We start from the raw sequence: 22,869 nt of genomic DNA, 5'->3' as shown, positions 1-22,869 counted from the left end.
CTCTACTTCTACTTATATCTAACTCTACCTCTATAGACGACTTGTCGTAGAGGCTACTTGTTTTCCGATACTAAGTCGTTGTCTTCTTCTAGAAAGACTTCCCGTATCTCGCGCTCGGCCTTACTAACTATAGCTTATACAGCGTTCGGGTTTCGAGCGGTAAGATAGGTATAGTTAGCGATAAGGTGCCCTTTTATCCCGTAACGGAGATAAAGGCCTTGTTCCCTTCGAGCCTATATTGTTTCTCTCGTAACCTACTTTGCTCTCTTCTTATTACTTAACTCGACTCGGTTAGATCGAGTCGGTTCCTAATCTATTTTATCTTTCGATTCTCGCGGTAGGGTCGCCTGTAACCCTGTTAATAGCAGGGTCGCCCGTGACCCTGTCGATAGTAGGGTCGCCTAGGGAGCGGAGGGTCTAGACATGTTCGACCGAAAACGAAGGTTTGCGAGCGATCCGCCGATAGTAAGAAGGTTTCTTGTAAAGGTTAAGTACTTGTCCGGCGGGTTTAAGGCAAACAGGAGCAATGCCTTACGCATCTCTTCGTTAAGAGAGTTCTTAAGAAGGGTAATCCGAATACCTTCGAGCTTCGGGTCCGATTCCGTATCTAGTAAGAGGGTCTTAGCTATTCCCGTATTAGCGAGAACTACCTCGAATCGAGGTAGGTAGGTCGCGATAGGTTCGTTGTTACGCTATTATATCCTTAAGAGGGTTTATAGCGCTCGTCGTTGCTAGTTTGTGTTGCCGTAGATACTGTTTAGGTACTCGAGGAAATCGTTCGCGTTACCTTACCTAAGTCGGAGAGCGTTCTCGATAGTTGTTCTTACTATTCTTGCCGTACTCTCTTCGAGCCTACTTGTTAAGTAGAGGAATTAGTCGAAGTCCCTACCGATAGCTGCTTTGTCGATAGCGAGCTTCGATAAGGTAGCAAGGTGCTAGTCCTCCTATTCTAATCTTTTGCTGCTAAAGGTCTATAGCGTCGGGAGACGCTCTTTTAGGCGTCTTAGTGCATAGTTGTCGTTCGTGTTTGTATCCGTCGTTGTTGTTTCGATTGTTTCTAGGGTAAGTCTAGAGCTACTCGCTTCCGGCGTCCGTTATACTAGTCGTTTTCCGGCTCGTTTAAGACGTGTCTCGAGTTTGCGTCGTACTACCTTAAGTTCGCGTTGTGCTATCTCGAGTTCGCGTTATGCGAGCTCGTTAGCTCGATGTCGTTCGTTATATATAGCTTCGGTCTCTACGATAGCGGCGCGATATTCGTTTCGAATCCGCTCTATCTCTATAGTAAGCTACGCCTAAAGTTTAGGCAGTATTTCCGTTAAGGGATCTATTCGATAGCGAGCTTTAGAAAATGTAAGGGTCTAAACCGAAGTTACGCACAAAGGTCTAGATCCGAATGTATAAAATTCTAAAGCTACCGAAAAGAAGATCTATCTAGAACAACGGAACGTCGAGTATAAGCTGTATATGCGCGTAGCGTCGCTTGGCGCATACGTGGCCTTCTAGTCGGCCAAAAGGAAGCTTGTTCCCGATTCGGCCTAGTAGATTTCTGAACCGGCGTTCGTCCGTTGGGCGTTAGCCTAGGCATCGGCACAGCCGATGCAGCCTCAGGTACCAGCCTCTGACAGCCGCGAGCTTTTTAACGTATAAACTACCTCTACTACTACGACCCCTTTAGTTAGCAAAACTAAAGGAGTTTCTCGCGCTCTTATTAGCTTACCGAGAATTACCGAATATACCGGCAATCGACAGATCTTACTATAAGAGTAGCCGTTTGCGTAAGTAAGAGATCTACGTAGGCGTTCTAAGGACTTTCTAGTATAGATTTTCCTTCTACTACCTCCACTACTATAACTACACTATATATATATATATATATTAATTATACGAGCTTTATCGCACGATGCTATCCTGTTATATGCACTATGTTTTATTGCGTTTACTATTGTAGTTGTAGTGTTGTTAACGTCGAGGGCAAAGTGAGGATCTTAGTGGAATTCTAACGTTACCACCTTAGCTAAGGCTATGAATAAAAATGAGTAAGGCTATGATTAACAACGGGGTACCAGACCCGGCTCTCGCACATTAATGGTGGAACTATCGGATATCATGCGAAGCACGTGTCATCCGTCTCTAGCAGGATCCTTGTAAGGGACAGGGAGGGAGCAGTTCCAATGTGTCCATCTTATCAGATGATCAGATTACGAGTCGGAGGCATCCTTGAAATCGCTCAATCTTATCAGTTGATCGGTTAACCGAGCTGAATACAGCTTCGCGGTGGTCACCATCCAGACCCGGCCTGATTTCCAGGATGTAGGCCAGTCCATCCCTGGACTTGCACCTGTGCTTGCAAGCGAGGTGTCCACGTGGATGGGTTCGCATGCTGTAGAACAGGGACCATGGCCGCGTGGGGGTGGAAGCCGTGGCCTGGAAGGAAGTAGGCGAACAGAAACCGGAATGAGCCTTTGTCCTAATAATGCAATGAGGGCAGCGCGCGGGATAGTGCCAAATTAGTTCGAGGCATCGGACCTTGTCTGAAGACGTGCCAGGGCAGGAGTCTGTACGGAGTGGAGCTCCTTTGTTCTCAGTTGCCGATATCGTAGGTAGTTGCCGCGAGGAAGTGGGATGGTCCGGACCTGAGGATCTTGTCAGTACCCGATACTTCCAGAGGAGAGTATTGGGTTGCCGTGTCGGCTTGAAGAGCAGTCTTGTGAGATACCGGGGGCCAGATACGAAGTTTTCCAGGTGAGATGGGAAAGTGAGGACGGGTCACTCATCAAATCACGGTTGAATATTTGATGGAGAAATTGAAGCCCACAAAAGCACGACTGGAACTTGTTCCATTTTGCGACAGTCGACGTCACCGGATGCGGATCCGTCTCGACCACGAGCCGAACAAACACACACATGCCTTACTACCTGTGGTACCGGCAGCACCATCACAGAGTCGAGCACATGTCGTAGAACTCACATCGACAACATGTGAAGTGGAAGACAACAAGTCTTCCGCTCCGCTCCGCTGTTCCGCCCACCCCTACCCCTACCTCATCACCCTTATCCCATCCCTACCCGCCATGCTCCGCTCTCTCCTCTCCTTGGCCACTCTCATCCTCACCGCCGCCTCTCTCCAGTCTCCGCTCCTCCAACACTCTACCGGCCGCAGTGTCAGCGTTGCTCTCTTCTCCGAGTTGGAAGAACTCGCCCGCATCGTCGACATCTCCTACTGCGTTGGACTGATCAGCGCAGGCATTTCCAAACCCTTCAGCTGTCTCTCCCGATGTTCCGACTTTCCACAATTTGAGCTGGTCACGACGTGGAATACTGGACCACTATTGTCGGACTCGTGCGGATACATCGCTCTCGATCATGGCAAGCAGCGAATCATCGTCGCCTTCCGTGGGACATATAGCATCGCCAACACCATCATCGACTTGAGCACCATTCCGCAGAAATATGTCCCTTACCCGGGCGATGACGGCGATGGCGACGTGACCATCACTGGCGCCAAGTGTACGAACTGCAGCGTACACATGGGCTTTTACTCCTCCTGGGTCAATACTCGCCGATCTATCCTCCCGGACCTCCAACAGCAGATCTTTCTCTATCCGCACTACGCCCTCCATCTAGTAGGCCACTCTCTCGGCGGCGCAGTCGCAGCACTGGCCGGACTGGATCTCGTGGCTCGAGGATGGGAGCCAACGGTCACCTCCTTTGGTGAGCCGCGGGTCGGCAATACGCATCTGGTGGATTACATCGACGAGACATTTAAGATCGGCTCAAACCAGTCAGTGCCTGAAAACGACACTGAGCTCAAATACCGCCGTGTCACTCATGTCGACGATCCGGTCCCTCTCCTACCGTTAACAGAATGGGGCTACGCTATGCACGCCGGCGAGATCTACATCTCCAAGTCGTCCCTCTCGCCCAATGTCGCAGATCTACAGCACTGCTCAGGCGATAACGATGTCGAATGTATCGCTGGACAGGACTCCAGTACCTCGAAAGGCCAGTCCGCAAAACGAGACCTCTTGAAATCAGTCCGCAACGAGATTGAGGATGTCAGGACGGAGAGCTGGGGCATTCCTTCGAGGTACAAACTGTGGGAATTGTTCTTTGCACATCGAGACTACTTTTGGAGATTGGGGGTATGCTTGCCTGGAGGTGATCCGCTAGGGCCTGGGAAGCTGATCGGCAGTCAGAAGGTCGACCTATGAGATTTATGCGGAGGCCTCCAGCCTGAGTGAGGGCTTATTCACGCATTAGCGAAGCCAGTTTGAAGTCGTGTCACGCGATGGACGACTGAGATTGCGACGTTGACTGCACGAAACTACGCCGTTTGTTTGTTCCAGTTCTTTCAAAATATGAAAGAGGCGGTCTATTTTCAAATGCTTCCTTGTGCTCCTCTTTATCCTTTTACAAAGATCACAGCATGCCACTTTGTCAGATATGCATTGTCCGGCAGACTTGAAGTCTTGCTCTCTCCTCGACGTCGAGGACCTCTCCTCATTCCCCACATCATCACAACTCCTCCCATATACACATTCACTACGGAAGGCAGACAAACATAACGACTGGCTCGTTAACCTACGACCCCGTTCATCGTCACATCAACCACCCTCACAACAACCGCAACACCCTCACAGACCCACCAAGATGTACACCAACCCATCCACCATCCTCCTCGCGACTCTCGCAACTCTCCTCGCCACAACCTCCTCCCTCCACCTCCCCGCCTCCTTCGCCCGCCGAAATATCGAACCCCGAATCCCCGCGACCACAGCCTTCATCTACCCTTCCTCCGTCCCACCCGCCGCCTCCCCAGCTCCTCCCAAACCTCGGGTAAAGACCCTGACCCGCCTAACAACACGTTACATCTCAGCACCTCTTCCAACCAAAAGACCGGTCAGAGTCACGACCATCACCCTCCCTGGACCAGCTCCAACCAAGCGACCCGCTCACAGTCCAAAACCTAAACCGCGACCAACCAGAAAACCAGCCGCAGCGTCCCCACCAGCTGACCGCCCCCGCCCCGCAGCACCCATGATTTCAAACTACGCTCCCTTCGCCAACGGCCGTACAATCCCACCTACCTCCGCACCTATTCCTACGCGACGCCCGGGGTTGCCGGCGGTGCACCACCCACCTCCTCGGCCGGCTGGAAACGGTCTGCCGGAAGTGCACCACCCTCCCCGCCCACGTCCAGCTGCTCCCTTCCCCCGACCAACACCCCGTCCCGCGGCCCCAAAACCGAAACCCAGCCCATCGAAGCTGGTGGGTATAATCATCACCCCTCTCACTCAAACCATCATCGGTGGCAAAACGACCTACGTCCCCATTCCCACCGCGAAGCCGAAGCCCAAGCCTCAACCGCAGCCGAAGCCTAAGCCTCAGAGTATCAACGGAGAAAGACTACTAGATTTGATCGGAAAAGTGGGGAAATTGCCCAAACCCAAGGCGAATGCTCCGTTGATGACGGCTCCGGGTCTGGCGCCAGTCCCGAATTATCCGGGGTTACCAAAGGCGAAGGAGGGGAAGGAGGGAAAGGATAAGGAAGCGAAGGCGAGGGCGCTGTTGGAGGGGTTGAGGGGGATGCAGGGGAGGGGTTGAGAGTGAGATATAAGGGGTGGGGTTGAGTTTAATTTCTTGACCACATATTGTTCGTCAAAATGCATCAAATTTCTGTTTTGGTATTTTGGGCTTGGAAACCTCGCCGTTCAGTCGGTTGAATAGTCGCTCATAGAGACGTTACGATAACGCTAAGCGGAATGTTTGATCAGTAGTTAACCAAGGGTGGATCAGCAGAGCACGCTGGAAAAGGTGGGCAAAGTGACTGGCGACATATGCTCAATTGAGCCGTGCACATACACTTTGACACGACAGCCTCACACACTGGGCGTACAGGACTACAACAGGTATCGCGACAATCTACGTTGCTACAAGACACTTGGCCCTGATCGAGCCCGATCTTCAGCAGTACCGTATCTTATGCTAAGGCTGCTGCAGTCTACTCCGCAGGGACCTGTGACACTGCTAGTGACCGCACAACTGCACGGCGTTGCCCAATCTGGTAGATTCCGCATATCGCTAGTGGAAAAGTACAAGAATGGTCACAGTTTTGACATTCTCGAGGACCACCAAGCAGCAAAACGTAGCGCTGAACCAATCTCACTGCAATCCTTCGATCGTCAAATGCTGATACCACATCCCCCTCAACCCTCATCCCTCCCTCAAACAACCTTCGGCCTCGAAAATACTGGCACCTCCTCAAAATTATGATTCCAAAACAACTTTCCATTCTCATCAATCTCCGCCCCATCATCCGTCGTCGGAATCCCCACCTCCTCATTATGCCGAATCTCCTCCTTCGACACCCTCAACGGATCCATCGGGATCCACAACTTCGGTGTCTTGGACGTAAACGCCGGCGCTACATACGCTTTCGCTAGATCCTCCTCACTCAACTGCGGGACCTCGTCATCAGCGGTACGGTCGGCACTGTCCAACCAGCTGTGAGTTTGTGCGCGGGCGGAGGAGACGATGGAGTCGAAGAGGTCGGATAGGCGTTTTGGTAGAGGGTTGGGGAGTTTTTTGAGTCCGAGACGTCGGCCGTGGGAGGCTGCGTGGGCTGCTGCTTCGTCGTTGGGATCGACGTTGTCTTGTTCTGCGAGGAGGTGTTCTTGCTCGGACCACTTGTCCACGCCGAGATATAATTCTAGTGGACGTAAGACGCGATCAAGAGCGAAGTTGGCCATGGCGGTGAGGACCAGGAGTATGATCATGAGGATTGTCTGTACTGTCGCCTTTCTCGCACCGAAGAGACCGATGAGACAGAGTTCGGCGAGGTAGAGACCAATGGGCATCTGCTGGAGAGCACGCTTGTAGGCTTCTCCTTTGGTGTCGATCTTCGTCTGGCGGACGTACAGCAGACTGTAGCGATAACTGAGGTAGTAGAAGTATAGGCCGACCGCGGCGAAGCCGAGGGTGAGTGGCTGAATACAAGAGTAGGCGACGGCAATGATGAGGAAGTTGGTGAACTTCGGATACCACGATGCCCAGGGTGTGCCTCGCATTTGTGCGTAGGTGGTGAACTTCTCACGTGGGGTCTTGTCCCAGAAGTACTCGTAGAAGAGATATTCAAACGTCTCGGAGTAGTCCAAGAGGTTGGATGCTGCACTTGTCGTACCTTGGAGGATGAAGTAGGTGAGGTAGAAGTTGGATGCTTTAGGCAAGCTCGAAGCCAACAAGTCGGGAGCCGAAGCTGGATCTTTCGCAATCTTCGCGGCCACGGCAGCGGTTCCGGACGAGAAGGTGGTGATGAGGAACACCTGGACGACTTGAAATACCATAAACCAGGCTTGTGTTTTCAGTTCAGCTTGCGGGATCGTCGGTTCTCCAGAGAGCTTTGCGATGTGACGGAACAGCTTGGGCACGTACGAAACGAACCAACTTGTAAGGAAAGGCGGCACGAATCCAGTGAGAAGTCCTTTGATCTCAGGTGAGAGGTCGTTGAGGAAGCTGAGAAACTCAAAGCGATCCGCGAGCGCCTCTACGTTGCTGAGAGTACCGATCAAGCCCACAGGAATGGAGAAGAAGATGGTGAAGACGATGACGAAGACGAGGGCGAAGGAAGCCTTTGACAGCCGGACGGATGTCGGGAGTGTGATGTTTTGCCACAGAACCTCTTTGGGTTGCACTGCCAGATAGCGATCCTCCAGAGGCAGCTTGGGCTGGAAGGTAATTTGCTGAAATGCCCGATGAGCAGCTTCTTGACTTTTAAAGGACACGAAGATGGCGCTCTGCTCAGGGAGGTTCCGGCCAGGAGCTGCGCGATGAGCCTCGATCTTCTCGACAATATCAATGACACGTTGGCGAGCCTCCTCAATCTTGTCCGTCTTCTTGCCGACTACGGGAGGGCTCCTGCTGGTAGGCCGATGTGCCTTGGGTACGAGAGAGTCCTCATCAGAAACAATGTGACTCGTGCCATTGAGTGGCGTCTTCTTCTTTTGCAACTTCGCGGCTTTGACAATCAAGTCCATTTCCGCGCTTTCAAGGTTATATACCGCACTATTGCGCTTCTCGATCAAGTCTGGGAGGTCTCCCATATTCTTGACCGGCCATGACCTCTCAGCATTCTCGCCAAAGAAGCGGCTCAGGTTCTCACTCTGGAGAGCATCTTGGGGGACATTCATAAACAGCACCGTCTTGGAAGACAGCTTGGAAGCATGCGTATCATTCACATAGCATGCCTGACGGATGCCGATCAAGCGAAGTCGTTCCCGCGCGATGACCAGGAAGATGCCGATGAAGAAGACCCATGCCACGGCAGTGTGAGCCCAGAGATGGCTGTTCTTCGCGATGTTGCTGAAGCTGATCCTATCCAGCTGGCTGGCAGTGCCACCTCCAGTCGCGTTGATAGGGAACAAGATCGGCCATGTTAGGCAAGCTCCCACCAAGCAGATCGATAGGATCAGCTTGAGGAAGCGGAGAAAAAGGTATGCATCAAGCGAGTTGTGCTGCAGCACGAAGCGGTCGGTCAAAGATCTGAAGTCGCGAATCCACGAAGCTCCCTCAGCTTGAGATGATGGTGTTCGGTCTTTTTCCGGGATGGTCCCGAGAAATGTTCGGGGTGCGTAGACTTTCCTGAAGGAGTTCCGGACGAGGATGAAGGCGAGGATGTAGACGCAGGCGATGGTGAATGTGGGGACGAAGGCTCCGAGGATGGCGGCGCCAGACGTCGACTTGTCACTGCGGTGGCCGCCGTAGTCGCCGGAGATGGAGATGGCCATGCTTGTAGAATCCTGGTCTAGTGCGGTAAAGAGGTTCTGTTCTAGCCGCCGCTTAGATTGGTTCTCGGTTGAAGCAGTAGCGCTGAGATGTTGCGGTATAGACTTTGCTATCACATGACAGAGCTCCTAGTACTCACGTCAGACGGCAGCATTTGGCGCTGAGATGGACAGTGTCGTGAACGAAGAGACGGGCGTCAAGTGTTAAAAAGTCGGTTTGAGATGCAGGTGACGTATCTCGCAAGCTGGGTCGGACTCGACTCCGCTTATCGATATGAGAATGCCTTCTGCTTCACCAGAAGGATCACCTCCATTCTCCTGCTCAAGCTGCATCATTACAGCCAACCAAGCGAATATCGTGCGGTGAGAATGACGCGGAATGTTAGAAAGACGGAGATTTGGGCCCTTGAGACCGGTATCATAACGGCCTACAGAGTCCAGTCGGTACTGTATCCCACACTATCGCTCGGACTCCACCAAACGAGGTGTATCTGAATGGCTTGGAGTGTGCACTGGGAGCGGAAGCGCAAAGGTACATCAAGTGTCTACTCAGCTGGAGCAGTCCGCTGTTTCGTACAATCCTACTGCACCCACTCATGCAAACAGTACAATCTCGCCTCTGGAATTCCTCCTCACCCTCAAACTCTTCCACAGCTCCTTGTCCTCATCATCTCTCCTACCCTCACTCTCCCGATGATACCGCTTCAACACCTTGTTGATCGAGCAGCCCCGCTCACTCTCCGGCCCCTTGTTGATGAACGACATGAACAAGTCTGCGCGATCGGTATGCGCCATGACTTGATTGTTCGCCGACGGTTGGAGGTCATCGTGGTACTCGATCCTTCGCTGCTCGTGTCCCCTTCGGCTCGGTCGTGGACGGTCTTCTGTCGATGATGCAGAGTCAGATCGCCGACGATGTGTCTTCCTCCTTTCTCCACGTTCAGGACTTCGAGATCGCTGTCGTCGGTCGTTGGAGTGTTTGCTGCGACGATCTTCCTTGCTGTCCTTGTCTTTCTTACTCCGCCTCAATGGACTGACTGGTGTTGGACCAGCGTCAATTCGATCCTCGTAGAAGTTTGGGTCCGTCACGAGTCTTGTCAATCCGCCTGTCAGCCCTGAATGCAGCACCCTTCCCCCGGTCTGCGGAGGATCCAATTGCATCTCATCCCTCGACTGTGGCCGCTTGACGCTTGAAAGATCCAACTCCTCCACATTACGCTTTCTTTTCTTGTCACTTCCATCCACAGCGGTGCTCCCACGCTTCTTGTCCTTCTTGTCCCGCCTCTGCTCTTTTGGTGCTGGAGTGACGTATGCGGACTGCGGTGGTGGCATCTGTTGCGACCCGTTGAGGTTGTGGGAGGAATCGTATCGTTGTAAAGATGGCTCGAGTGGTCCACTGCCATATGACCAGCCGCGTTGCTGGTAGCGCGGTCCGTCTCTATTCGAGTGTTGTGAATACTGTGAGTCGCCGTTGGCCGGCGTGCTGTGTCCCAACATTCTCCGCTCATCCGGTGCTTGCACAGCCGCTGCTTTGGGTGTCGCATCGCTGACCATGTAGTCAAAAACGTTGATGTTCTCCGGTAGTTCGCCGTACGCTTCTGGAGCGGGAGGTGGTGTGGGAGCACGAGGTGGCACATCGATCACCGCCACAGTATTCATATCGTCACCTTCCGGCGCATCTTCAACGTATGCACTCCTGGGAATCATCTCTTGCCCGTTCGACTTTCGTTTGCCCTTCTTGTTGTCCTTTTCCCGGTAGAGATGTCCTTGGTATTTCTGAGCTTCCGAGATGCAAGATGTGTGAGAACGGTAGTCGGTTCCTTGGAAATGTACCATGCAGTCGATACCTGAAGGACAATGGGTAGAAGAGTCAGTTATGCTTAAATGAGGAAACGAGCTGAGTTCTGCCATGGTTCGAAAGACTATCGGACTACAATTCGAGCATTCTCTCGTTCAACAACTCACAGGTGAAGTTCGCTCCGTAGCATTGGTTTCGATGCGGGTCCAGTTTCTTCTTCGTCAGGACATCGTTGCAAACCTTGGATTGAGTGTATCAGCTTGTTTGGGATCAGGGAATAGTCGATGTCGCGGTTCTTCTCTTACCTCGCAAGAGAAAGACACCATGATGGAGGAAGACGGGCGCCTTCAGGGGAGCCGAGGATGTTATATGCGCGCGAAGGATGGCGTGGTGTGTATGTGCAAGCAGAAGTGCGACAACCAGTCAAGTGTGCGGCGCAATGAGACAGATGGGTGTGAGCAGCAGAGTCGGCGCTACGATTTCACGGACGAAAGTTTTAGCGTTCTTTAGGAAAGAGCTAAAAGTCGTGGCTGCCTTATTCCGACGACATCTCTGCCGGTCCTTACAACAGTCTTCCTTTTCCCTTATGGACCTCATCCTTCGCAACGACGCCCTCCAGGCGGCAGTGCCATGTCTGCCTGATGCCATACACTCGATGGCTCTGATGGCGGTGGCAACAAGCAGAATGTTGACACCACGACTTCTACCGTCAACACTCCACTGCAGGGGTTCGCGAGTGTGGCACGGGCAGAGCAGCACGCGTGAGTTTCGTTCTTCCTGATGAGTCCTGTCACAGCCGACATCGCTACGCGCCTCCCGCCTCGACTGCATGACCATCACAACCCGTCTGCCGGCAGCAGTATGATGCAAATCCGAGACATGCATCGGCAACTGAGCTTGTGTCTCATACCACCACCATCTCGTGGTCAGCCGACCATGTCCTCGCACAATGTGCTTCTGGGCGCCCTTTGCGCTTACATCATGACCTCCGACTCTTTCATGGACCGATGCTGATGGTGCGGTCTCGTGCTTTCGAAGAAGCACCTTCCGGGGAATCCTGCTTTCTTGCGGTTGTAACACAGCTGGCTGAGGTTTGTCTATTGCATTCAGCTCATGGATAATGGACACATCCGCGAGGAGGTCACGTTCGGAACTCGCATCGACTCTCCGTCAGGCCGACTCCCGGACGCTCCAACTTGCCACAGATGCCATCGCTCACACCAATTTCTTTGTTCGCCAATCGCCATGCACCATGGCAAATTTGACGGCTTTGTGTGAGAATATGCGGCAGCTCCAGGGAACACTAAGCCGACAAACTGTCCGGGTTCGTCCTCGCGATGTTCGTCCATCTGGCCGGGTATAGAGAGTCACAGTCGTCCATGGTCGTTACCAAAGGCTGGTCGCTACGGACCTGGAATATACTCCATGGAGTCTGTCAATATTCTGGGCCGACGGCTCCTCGCTTTGTATTGATTGCTTCGAGTCTTTGAGAGACCAACAATCGCAACAAAGGCGACAGTACTCCAATGTCTTTGTATCGTTCTTCTTCCAACTTCCCAAATCTCGTGTGGCATTGTTCCGTCAGCTACTAATTCCAATTCGCAAAGGATTCGTGAGAATGAACCTTGACGATGTGGTTATCCAGCGGTCATACAAGATGGCCGTACATAGCCGGTGCCTTGGATGGAAGCAAACCGAACGGCAAAACGCATCTGAATCCATACAGTTATCATGGCCAGAGTCACACGCAGCAACCCTACCGGAGAGACTCGGGGAGCCACAGGAGCGAGCCAGGAAGCCACCCAAGTGCCGGTCACTGGAGTTCAGCAAACCCGTGGCCGGAGTAAGAAGGCAGAGCAGAACCCAGCTGTACCAGAGCCCGAAGACGAAGACGAAGATCCTGTCGGAGTGAACCCAAAGAAAACACGGTGCGGAGCAAAGAAGAATGCTGGAGTGAAACCGAAAGGCAACACTACCAAAGCCACGTCCGGAAAGAGGAAGGCCGTACCCGAAGATGAGGACGAACTTGCAGCAAAGCAGCCAAGGAAAGTCAAGAAGACCTCCAAGAAAACCGCAGATGCTCCGCCGCTGCAGTACAATTCAGAGCAAGCAACATCGTGTGTCATTGTAGTCGAATGTGAAGTGAAAGGTCATGATACACACGACTGCATCACGCAAATCGACGCAGATTTCTTTCTCAAAGCCCCAGGCGCCACGAAGAAGAAGCAGATTGGTGAGATTGTCACATACTTGGTCGACATGTCGGCCGGCGAAGAAGAGCAATTCAAAAATGGTCGATGGGTCTCCGAACTCTTGAGACCAAAGGGCGAGGATGAAGTACAGCTGATATTCCAGACGATTTTCACAAAAACGGGTGCGGTGAAGAAGAAGCTTGTTGACCGCACCGCCGAGTTGACCAACGAGAACCTCTTATTCATACACACCTTCGCCCTCAGCCATCCTGAAGCCTACGGCGGCACTGGCATCGCGCAAGATGCCATGAATGTATTCATGGCTGCTTTGCCGAACCTGCCTGAACCGTGGGCCTATACAGGAGCCATCGTGCTCTCTCCTGCTGCTGACGAAGAAGTCAAGGCCGCTCGAGTGAAAGCTGGAACGTGGACAGACGACGCCCAGGCTGAGGCAGGCCTCATCGTATCGTGGGAGAAGTCTGGCTTCGAGGTTTGGCTGAGAGGGAACCCAAAGACTGAGAATTCGGTCACGATCATGGGACGCAGCTGATCGAGATAGACTGAACATACAGTCTGTAACACTGCATACCGACTGGGCGATATGGCAGCTTCATTGCTCAGGTATGGATCTCAGTAAGTTGTCTGTTCCGACTTGGATTGCGGTGCTCAAGTACCCAAATCAATACATCCTTTCAACTCGGTTCCCTGCTCTCCAAGGTGCGCCAAGCCGCCTTCGTGAGCGCGTTTCAGATGTATGATTCTCCAATCAGCTGATATACATTAACAATAGTTTCTTAGCTTCTGCGCTCTCATCTGCAAAGAAGCAGGTCCACGCGTCTACCTTCGAGTGGTGCATCTCACATGGGATGCCATCAACCGCAGCCACCATGCTGTTATACCCGGTGTACGGTATATCTTTACCGCAATTGCCAGGAGTTCCGATCTGCCCAAACCCTAAAGCAGCCTCAAATTGAGGATAGTTGCGACTTGCTTGTTGCCGTTGATGACCTCTCGACGCATGCATACTCCAAGGTTATGGCATTCGTTGACCGACGTGACGATATGTACGTGTGGGTAGCATTGTCAGATAAGCCTTCCGTCTGCATGCAAAATGACACTCCCTCGCAGCACACGGCCCGCTTGAGTAATATTACCAACACATCTTGACTGCAACATTCCTTTGCTCAAGACGACCCCGCACCACTTGCGCCTAGCTCTACCATGCGAGCGGCAATAACAGCTTAAACAGCGTTCAATCAACGGCTCTTGCAGTCCAGACCGTTCATTGACTGTTCCAAATCGAGGGCTGAACCTCACGTGGCGCAACACAACCGAAACTCTCCCCACAAGTCTACGACTGAATCTGGGGTTTGCCGGGGGTGATCCCCAGATGTCTCGCGGATAGATCTCTCCTCATTGGACGAGTCGGCCAACGGAACGTGTCTGGTATGCGCCGCGACGCGCTTGTTGGCTCCTCAATCGATACACTCTATGGCTGGGAAGAACATAGGCTCGCAGCCTCAATCCTGCGAATGGCGTTCTACGGCACGACAGATTGCCGTCCGCGGTCGAGGATAAAGTGAAGCTCAGCTGCTGTTGCTCCGTGTCCTCCTCGCCCTACTTCTGCATCTCGCCGCAGTCCTGCCAACAAGGAGAAGCAATCATGTTCACACGCTCAGACTCCCCGGCCAACGAGAAGAGCCACCATGGCACTGAACACAACGAGATCGGAGAGAAAGGTTCCCTCGATACGTCGAACAACTTCGGCGTCGAGGTCGATCACCCATGGACTCCCACCCGCATGATCGCCATCTTCTCGCTCTGCATGGTCTACGTCGGCTCTCAGATCATCCTCTACTTCACCAGCTCGGCTCTGACGCCCATTGCGCTGAGCATCAAAACCACAACGCCCAACTGGATGTTGACAGCCAACACGCTCGGAGTGGCGGCTATCTGTGTATGTTGAAGTTTCGCCATTGACGATCCAATGAGGAGTCCGCTGACTGACGCCTCCATAGCCCTGGGTTGGTCATTTCACGGATCTTTGCGGTAGACGTGTGGTCGCCCTCCTCGGCTCCGTGCTGTTGATCGTCTCCAGTATCATTCAAGCCACATCGTACGGTCTCGGCCAGGCGGTCACCGCACAGGCTATCGGCGGTATTGGCGCTGGCATGTGTGAGCTCGTCGCATTGGCAGGGTGAGCAGAAGAAATCCAATGGTAGATTGGACTGCACTGACACCACCGCAGTGTCGCTGAAATCACCCCTACTCGATGGCGTGGAGTCACCCTTTCTCTCGTCACCTTCTCCATCGTCCCATTCATGCCGCAGCTCCTATACACGGTCTTGATCGTTCGTTCGAGCACCTGGAGATACTGCTTCCTCCTCACCGGACTGTGGAACTTCGTCGGCTTGGTCGGACTGTTCTTCTGCTACAGGCCACCACCACGCAAGCTCATCGAGGGCCAGACTGCATGGAGCGTGATCAAGGGTATCGATTGGCTGGGTACATTCCTGTCCATCGGTGGCATCACACTCTTCCTCGTCGGTCTGCAGGCCGGTGGATACCAATACCCCTGGACTTCGGGCCATGCTCTCGGTCCGTTGATCGTTGGTGGATTGATGACTTTTGTCGCTTTCCCGGCCAGCCAGTACTTCACGAGCCACCCTCACCCACTTGTTCCCGCCAGGATCTTCCAGGGACAGCGTGTGGTGGCATTGGCCTATGTCATCGTGTTCGTTGCCGGCATGGAGTTCTAGTAAGTCAATCGATCAGTGTCATTGCCTCCTATACTAACGCAACTGCGCCAGCTCAATCCTCGGATTCTTCCCTCTAGTCCTGCAATACGTCTACGTTACCGACGCCATCACAGTCGGTGTCCGTGGTCTTTGCTATCCCTGGGCAATTCTCGGAGGAGCTTGCCTCATCTCGTAAGACGTCCCGTCCCATCCTCCAGCCCGATACCTCGACTAACATCCCCAGCTTCCTCATGTCCTACACCCGCGGCCACGTTCGCCAAATGTTCTTCATCGTAGCCGCCATGATGACCGTCTTCACCGCCCTCCTTTCCCTCAGCACACCCGACAATCCAGGCTTCACCATCGCCATGGCCACGCTCGCAGCCTTCGGCAACGGCGCTCTCGTCGTTCCCGCTCTCACGCTCGCTTTCTACGCCGCTCCAGACGACCTGGTCGGCACAGTCGGCGCATTGTCCCTCTCTGTCCGCTTCCTCGGTAAGTCCAAGCCCACCGCACCATGTCCAACTCAGCACAACTAACACATCCCAATAGGCGGCTCCGTCGGCACAAGCATCTACTTCAACGTCTTCCTCAACCGCTTCAAGAAATGCCTCCCCACCTACGTCGTCGGCGCAGCAGTCGCAGGCGGCGCCACCATGGAAACAGCCATCGCCCTCGCACAAGCCTACGGCTCGCAAGTCCCCGGAGCGGCCGCCGCGGTGCCCGGCGTGACGGACGCCCTGGTCGCCGCGACCCAGTACGCGTCGCAGAAAGCGTACTCCGAGTCGCTGCGATATGTGTGGTACACGACCATTCCGTTTGGTGTGATTAGCTGCGTGTGCTGTGCGTTCTTGCCGAATATTCGAAAGTACATGACGAACAAGATTGCGGTGGACATCCATTGATTGCGGTTGGAGGATGACTGGATACCACGAAGATGGGATCGTGTCTGTAGGACGTGGGAGAAATGAAGCACGAACGCAAACGGCAATGAACCACAATTCCGCAAGTCGGCTAGATGAAAGCGTGCAGGCCACCTAGTTGGACAGCCTAATAGGCGCGCAGGTAGGCGTACAAGTAATTGTACAGGTAGCTCGATGCCACGGCCAAAGAGGCGTGCAGGCAAGTTATCTCAGCACCGAGAAAGCCGCCCAAGGTAACACAGCAGGACATTGTCAGGCGTAGGAGTCTTCATTGGTCATTGCATCCTGCTGCGAGTCTGTGCTCCGGATTTCTCACCCGTCCGCTACCGATGGACTGAGAGAACGCCACGGAGACGGCCATAGCAATAGAGCTGATTACTCGATGTATTTACATTACCAAAAGCACGCTATGCCAACACCGCTCATGCTCAAGTCAAACTAGGGTATCATGCATCAAATCTCTCAAACGTTGCTCTCCCCATTCTCAATCTCAGCGGGACTGACCAACGCCGCGCCCTCTCTGTCATTCCCATCTGCAATCCAAATCTTGCCAAGCGGCGCCACAAGGCTAGGATTAATGAACGGCAAATTGCGCTCTCTGATATCGCCGTTCTCTCGCCAGTTCTGTCGTCGAGGTCGCCGGCTTGCTCCAGGCTGTTGAGAAGCGTCATTGTTGTCCGCCCACACATTACGTTCCAAAGCTGCGGTACTGCTAGTGACGCTCGCAGATTCTGGAGAACTCGCTGCATCGGGTTCGTTGTCGGTATACTCGGCATAGTGCTCTCCTCTCTTGACAGCCGACAAAGCGATGAACTTCATGAGCGGCTTGTAGGTCCTACCATACCAGATCTGGATCCAGATTGTGGCGATGATGAGCGGGATCATCATTGCACCCCGATACACAGCCTGCTTCAGGAGGAGCTGTCCGGCAGTCGTGACTTGGAAGCAGATTAGACCGACGAAGATGCGATCGCAGATCATGCCCCAGGCACGGCCTGATGCTTGTTGCCGGTGGTCCATGGCGTACAAGAGCTGGTACTTGTAGACAAAGTGACCCATTGCGAAGTATAGCCAGCCAGCCAACAATACCTGCCAAGATGATCGAAGCACACTGTACACCATGCAGATTATGAATATGAGTAAGGCTCCAGGGAGATAGAAGCCGTAGCTGAAGACCGGTGGCTGGACCAGCTCGGCGTAGTCTCGCGGTGTTTTGGCGCCCATCAGCATGACAGGATAGAGCGATACACTGCCGACTTCAAGCATACGGAAAGGGAACAAGCCCACTCCTTGAAGTATGATGAAGTTGACGTAGAATTTGAGCATCCCCTGCAAGGACAGCGCCAGTGTATAGGCGATCCTCTGGAAGTCCCGAATAGCATCGCCGAAGTTCTCGAAGAATTGGTAGAAGTTCGATCCCGTACCGAGCACCGTCAAAACGATGAAGAAGTTGAAAAAGGTGAAGAAGAAATTCTTCGAGATAGTGGAGAGCTCGATGTCTCCGCGCGATATCTGTCCTTGGTACCATGAGAGCCAGTTGTATAGGTAAGGAACCAAGACCATGAGCAGAGACGCCAGGAGGACTGGTATTTGAGATGTTACAATCGTTTCGAGATTGCCGTGTTCCTCGAGAATATCCCCTAGTCCGGGTAAGACTCTTCTGATCGTCTTCACGTTGAAGAGACCAGCAATGGGCAACAGGATGATGGACCAGAACACCGTGAGCAGCACGATCAGCACTGTCACAGACCATGAACGTACCATGCGACTCGTCCGCGAAAGATACGTGTTAGGCCAAATCACATCGGAAGGTTCGGGGCTCTGGTTCGCAATAAGCTGCAAAGGCGAAGGGTCCAACACAGCTTGGATGGCCATTTGACATGCTGCGACCGAGTCCATGGTGACAAATGCGAGCGGCGTTGGTGGGAAATCCTTCTTTCGCAGTTGCTTGATCTTCTCGTCGGCCTCACTGAGCTTTTCTTCGTAGTAATCGATGGCGTCGACGGTGTGCCTTCGCAGTCCCAGCCAGCCAGATCTGATGGTGGCTTGGGGTCTGAACCGCGAGAATGGCCTGACGGGCACAGCGGCATCGTCAGCCGGTGTTCCGTTCTCATCCGCATCCAACAGGCTTTCGCCCTCGGGACCCGACGGCGCAGGCTGTACGATCGGCAGAGTTTCTGTGTCCCTTTCGGACCGCCGACGACCCAGATGGATCGTGTAAGCTTCCTCAAGTCGCCGCATGATGTCCGTACGCTCAGCCATTGCATCATCAAGCTCTTTCCAATTCCTGCAAAGCACAACAGTTTCCACCTTGCCAATATCCAGCTCTTCGATAAAGTCTTTGACCTTCTGCTCGTCTTGCAAAGTTTGAGGGATCCCTGAAAGCCGCAGCGTTCGATCGGTGACTGTGGTCTGTGTTCCCAAGTATTCTTGACGCACCTCAATGACCGTCCTCGTTTCTGAATAGATCAAGTAGACGGCGATTGCTGAGAACAAGTATGCGAAAGCCAGATACATCCACAGATAATCCGTCTCGAAGTTCCTTGGGTCCCACGGGTATTCCGTTCCGTTCTTTGGCACCCAGTCGAAGCCTGTAGATCTGCGAAGACCCGGTTGGCGGAAGAGGTCTGCGTCGTGATGGGTCTTGTTGTGCTTGCCCTTTCCATCGTCATCTTCCTCGGGATACGCATCGTGTACGGGCTTGATGACGATCAATGAAAAGAGCAGGGTCGCGAACAGGAACTTCATGGCCAGCTTGAAGAACGCGAGGAAGACATATGCATCCAGGCCTGCGGAAGCGAGCAGTTGCTGGTCCGTGATCCTCCATAGCGGCAGTATCCAGCCAAACAAAGTGTTCGGCAGCTCCGGTAGCACAGTCGCCTCGTCCTTGGTCTTCTTCCGGGCAGCGTAGAGTCCTGCCCATCGTGGTCGTAATACACAAAAAGTGAGGAAGGCTCCAATTCCAAGGGCTAGCGAGAAGACAATCTGGAAGACCGTGTCTCTCGGACTGCCCATGAGATCACGGTAGGGGTTGTCATCGTCCTTTCTGAAGGTAAAGAGGTCGCTCATGTTTAGCGACGCAAGGCATGAAGAATCGTTCGCAGTCGGTCGTAGGCACGATGGTGTGTGGTCGGTCTGTGAAGCTTGAACGTGCGAAGCAAGAGGCGTCGCAAAGCATGTGGCTGAAGACGATGACGATCGAATATCATGACTAAGCAGGCAGAGCCAGAGACCCGACGACGGGACGCCTGCACGCTACGTCTCTACCGTCACTCTTCACACATGTCGAGATCGTCCGTCATGATCACTCGGCGGTCCATCCTCACAGGATGCGAAGAGTCGCGGATATTGGACTTCCTCCCAGGCTCAGGCCGTTGGTCAGCGAGTTGGTCGCCTATCGATAGGGTTCTCGGAGCTGAACATGCGAGCGCGAGCGGATGGATATGAGCATAATGTAGCGCACGATGAGTCCAGTGTGTGAAGGTGAAGTGGAAGTCTGGTGGCATGACCGTAAATTGGGTACGGTAGCATTGTGCTGCAAGAAGACGCGGTTTCGTCCTTGAGATGGAAAGCACGACGCGCCTTGCCTTGAGCCTCCTGCCTGCTTCGCCGTAAAACGATGAAGGTATCCTCTCAGCACTACCATCTCCTCGATTCTCCTTCACATCCTCTCTTCACTTCCATCGACCTTCATTTCCGCGGACTCAACAGGACCTCACCTTCACACAAGTCGCAGCTCGTGGACATGGACAAAGCCACGCTCCTCAAACCGACCCTTCACATCGAGGTTCAGCTCAAGGCGGACAGTGATGCCAATGCGGCAGTCCAAGCGACAGAAGCTGTTCTCGCATGCCTCAGATCAAACTACAGCTCCCTCCTCGTCGGCAGCATCATCACCGGTCACAGTCCGTCGATGAGCCCGAGAAGATGCATGACCGGCAGCACTGACCAGCTTCAGACTCACCACACATCGAACGTGCCACGGCTGCCGACTACACCGGTCCGCCTGTACCTGGCGGCATCTGCAGAGTCCACGAGACCGGGCTCGACGTCCAGACCTACTCACTGAAGACCACGGGCCGAAAGTCGACTTCACGTCGCAAGTCGAATCACAATGATGCAGAAGACGGCCAGACTGCTGTGAATCAGGCTCGCATCCTACCCCTCCCCAACACTGAGCTGGTCGGGGAGTGGGACTCACTCATCTACGAAGACGCTCTTCCATCGAAGCTACTCCGATGTCTCGTTCGCATGCTCGGCGTGATGAAACAGCCCGGTCTCAACCTGAGCACATTCAACTGGAATCGACTCTGCCTGCTTCACGGCCCGCCAGGGTCCGGCAAGAGCACATTGTGTCGAGCACTCGCTCAGAAGCTCAGCATCCGACTGTCAAAGATCTTCAGCAGTGCTCTTCTGGTTGAAGTGAACACCAACACCATGCTCTCCAAGTACTTTGGCGAGAGTGGCAAGCTGATCAGCCAGCTGTTCGACAGCGTTGTCGAATTGGCACGTCCACCCTTCACACTCGTCGTTGTTGTCATCGACGAGATCGAGACCATTGCCGGATCACGACAGAAGTCCACAGACGGTGATGAATGCAGTGATGGGCTGCGAGCTACCAACCAGCTCTTGACAGCTCTTGATAAGCTTCGTCTCTCACCCAACATCCTCGTTCTGTGCACCAGCAACCTCATCGGTGCCATCGACCCAGCTTTCCTCGATCGAGTGGACATCAAGCAGCTCATACCAAGCCCGTCACCAGAGGCAATCTACAACATCTTCCGATCGTGTCTCAACGAGCTTGTCAGAGCTAGTCTGATCGACATGGCTGCGACCGACTCAGCTCCTCGCTCTGCTGTGGTATCGGCTACACCATCGACCGTGACTTCGCACAGCGATCCGTCCGTGGAGGAGTCCGCACCAAAACGCAGAGCCGTCACTCGCTCCAAGGCAAAGCAGCCAGCACAAACAGCGCCGATAAACCAGGCACCAGAGACACCACGTGCCAGCTCACCTCAACCATCCTCGCCATGGACGATCCTCGAGCCGGTCACGGTCCCGACCTTCGAAGACATGACATTCCTCGATGCCGACTCGCCGGACTCACCTGGTCGTCTGGTATGGGCACTGGCACAGAAATGCGAGGGCTTCAGCGGCAGAACGCTGCGTCGTCTGCCCATCCTGGGACTCGCAATGCACACCTGGGGTGGAGACTGTTCTCTCATCGACGCTATTGCTGCGTTGGCCGCTGCTATTGAGCAGGAGCTGAAGACGAAGTGAGCGGTGGAGGCACAGAACTGAAGTTCAAGGGAAGCCGCATTCGATGATGGGCGCGTGTTGCTCAACAGCATCACCTCATAGCAAGCATTTGTCCACATATCCACACCACACTCAACACACCTCTTTCTACTCAATAAACTTCCCCTCCGTCCAACCCCTCCTCTTAACCCCAAGTTCCACCGCCGCACTCCCCCAATCCTCCCCATGATTATGCCCCTTCCCCGCCTCATCGATCCCCGCTCTTTCCAACCCTTGCTCCTCCGTCAACAGCGTCAACAACCCAAAAATCACCGGACACCCCGTCTCCAACTGCACCTTCATAAGCCCATGACTGACGCTGTCGGAGATGTACTCGAAATGCATCGTGCTGCCCTTGATCAGGGCTCCAATCGCAATGATCGCGTCGAAGGGCTCCTTGCTCGCGCCTCCTCCTCCCGCTGCCTTTCCTCCCTCTTTCGCTGTAGCCGTCAAGTCCGTCGTACTTCCACCTAGAAGATCGGTAGCGGATGCGATCAGCCCTCCGCCGCCAGAGAGACTGCTTTGCGATTGCGAGGCGGTCCACATCCGTTGGACGGCGTAGGGAAGTTCGTAGGAACCTGGGACGGTTTGGATGACGATGTTTTCGTCGCGGACGCCGGCTGCTCGCAGCGACTTCTTTGTGCCATCGAGGAGGGCGGAGATTATTTTCGTGTTCCACCGGGCGTGGATGATGCCGATGCGGAGGGGTGTGCCTGGAGAAAGATTAGTGGGGTGAAGGGGAGGGGGAGAGTGGAGGAGGGTGTACCGTCGTAGGTGCGGGCTTCGCCGGGACCTTTGATTGTTGTCATTTCGTTGGTCGTGTGCGAGAATGGTTTTTGCGATGTCGGTGTAGAAGCTATGAAAGGTCGAATGTCCCTGAAGTCGAGCTCCGTCAGCTCGCTCAGTGATGAGATGGTCAAAATGTGGGGTAGAATCTGGTCCCGCCAGATGTCATCATGCAAGGCACCGGGGGAGAATGGTTGCATGTGAAACCCGATCTTGTGGGAGGTAACAGCATGACCAGTGAAACCGTGCCGGGTGGTCGGCAGCGTATGTCATTGTGCACGGCAAGTAACGTAGCCAGACACGGGCAGGTGAGTTGGCTGGTCAAGTACATTGAACCAAGCATTACCAGTACGG

The 22,869-nt window shown here is 53.7% G+C and overlaps 7 protein-coding genes across 7 annotated transcripts; 4 read left to right on the top strand and 3 right to left on the bottom strand.

Annotated features, from left to right (window-relative positions):
- Positions 1 to 3,155: 3,155 nt before the first annotated feature.
- MYCGRDRAFT_15195 (uncharacterized protein) lies at positions 3,156 to 4,181 on the top strand (the record flags this gene model as incomplete). The annotated part of the gene is made up of 1 exon (XM_003851184.1): positions 3,156 to 4,181. A coding segment is annotated over one exon (1,026 nt), but the record flags the coding sequence as incomplete, so codon positions are not given.
- A 1,917-nt stretch (positions 4,182 to 6,098) lies between these two features.
- On the bottom strand, positions 6,099 to 11,005 carry MYCGRDRAFT_110110 (uncharacterized protein; the record flags this gene model as incomplete). Its single annotated transcript, XM_003850586.1, has 4 exons — positions 6,099 to 8,909; positions 9,417 to 10,627; positions 10,746 to 10,818; positions 10,884 to 11,005. 4 exons carry the CDS (start codon positions 10,902 to 10,904, stop codon positions 6,225 to 6,227), a joined length of 3,990 nt encoding a protein of 1,329 aa, XP_003850634.1.
- A 1,304-nt stretch (positions 11,006 to 12,309) lies between these two features.
- MYCGRDRAFT_94341 (uncharacterized protein) lies at positions 12,310 to 13,320 on the top strand (the record flags this gene model as incomplete). The annotated part of the gene is made up of 1 exon (XM_003851185.1): positions 12,310 to 13,320. The coding sequence occupies one exon, from the start codon at positions 12,310 to 12,312 to the stop codon at positions 13,318 to 13,320; it is 1,011 nt and encodes a 336-aa protein (XP_003851233.1).
- A 1,061-nt stretch (positions 13,321 to 14,381) lies between these two features.
- MYCGRDRAFT_199406 (putative major facilitator superfamily transporter) lies at positions 14,382 to 16,413 on the top strand (the record flags this gene model as incomplete). Its single annotated transcript, XM_003851186.1, has 6 exons — positions 14,382 to 14,727; positions 14,789 to 14,967; positions 15,019 to 15,528; positions 15,581 to 15,700; positions 15,753 to 16,003; positions 16,061 to 16,413. 6 exons carry the CDS (start codon positions 14,434 to 14,436, stop codon positions 16,411 to 16,413), a joined length of 1,707 nt encoding a protein of 568 aa, XP_003851234.1.
- A 480-nt stretch (positions 16,414 to 16,893) lies between these two features.
- On the bottom strand, positions 16,894 to 19,446 carry MYCGRDRAFT_45088 (uncharacterized protein; the record flags this gene model as incomplete). The annotated part of the gene is made up of 2 exons (XM_003850585.1): positions 16,894 to 17,140; positions 17,234 to 19,446. 2 exons carry the CDS (start codon positions 19,444 to 19,446, stop codon positions 16,894 to 16,896), a joined length of 2,460 nt encoding a protein of 819 aa, XP_003850633.1.
- Positions 19,447 to 20,400: 954 nt separating this feature from the next.
- On the top strand, positions 20,401 to 21,711 carry MYCGRDRAFT_44997 (uncharacterized protein; the record flags this gene model as incomplete). The annotated part of the gene is made up of 2 exons (XM_003851187.1): positions 20,401 to 21,291; positions 21,418 to 21,711. Coding segments are annotated over 2 exons (1,185 nt in total), but the record flags the coding sequence as incomplete, so codon positions are not given.
- A 126-nt stretch (positions 21,712 to 21,837) lies between these two features.
- On the bottom strand, positions 21,838 to 22,570 carry MYCGRDRAFT_73778 (uncharacterized protein; the record flags this gene model as incomplete). Its single annotated transcript, XM_003850584.1, has 2 exons — positions 21,838 to 22,442; positions 22,496 to 22,570. The coding sequence occupies 2 exons, from the start codon at positions 22,536 to 22,538 to the stop codon at positions 21,838 to 21,840; spliced, it is 648 nt and encodes a 215-aa protein (XP_003850632.1).
- Between the last annotated feature and the right edge of the window lie 299 nt (positions 22,571 to 22,869).

Source organism: Zymoseptoria tritici, chromosome 7 (genome assembly GCF_000219625.1).
Source record: "Zymoseptoria tritici IPO323 chromosome 7, whole genome shotgun sequence".
Taxonomy (NCBI): domain Eukaryota; kingdom Fungi; phylum Ascomycota; class Dothideomycetes; order Mycosphaerellales; family Mycosphaerellaceae; genus Zymoseptoria; species Zymoseptoria tritici.
The sequence above is the reverse complement of the archived record's forward strand: the minus strand, read 5'-3'. Positions and strand labels throughout refer to the sequence as shown.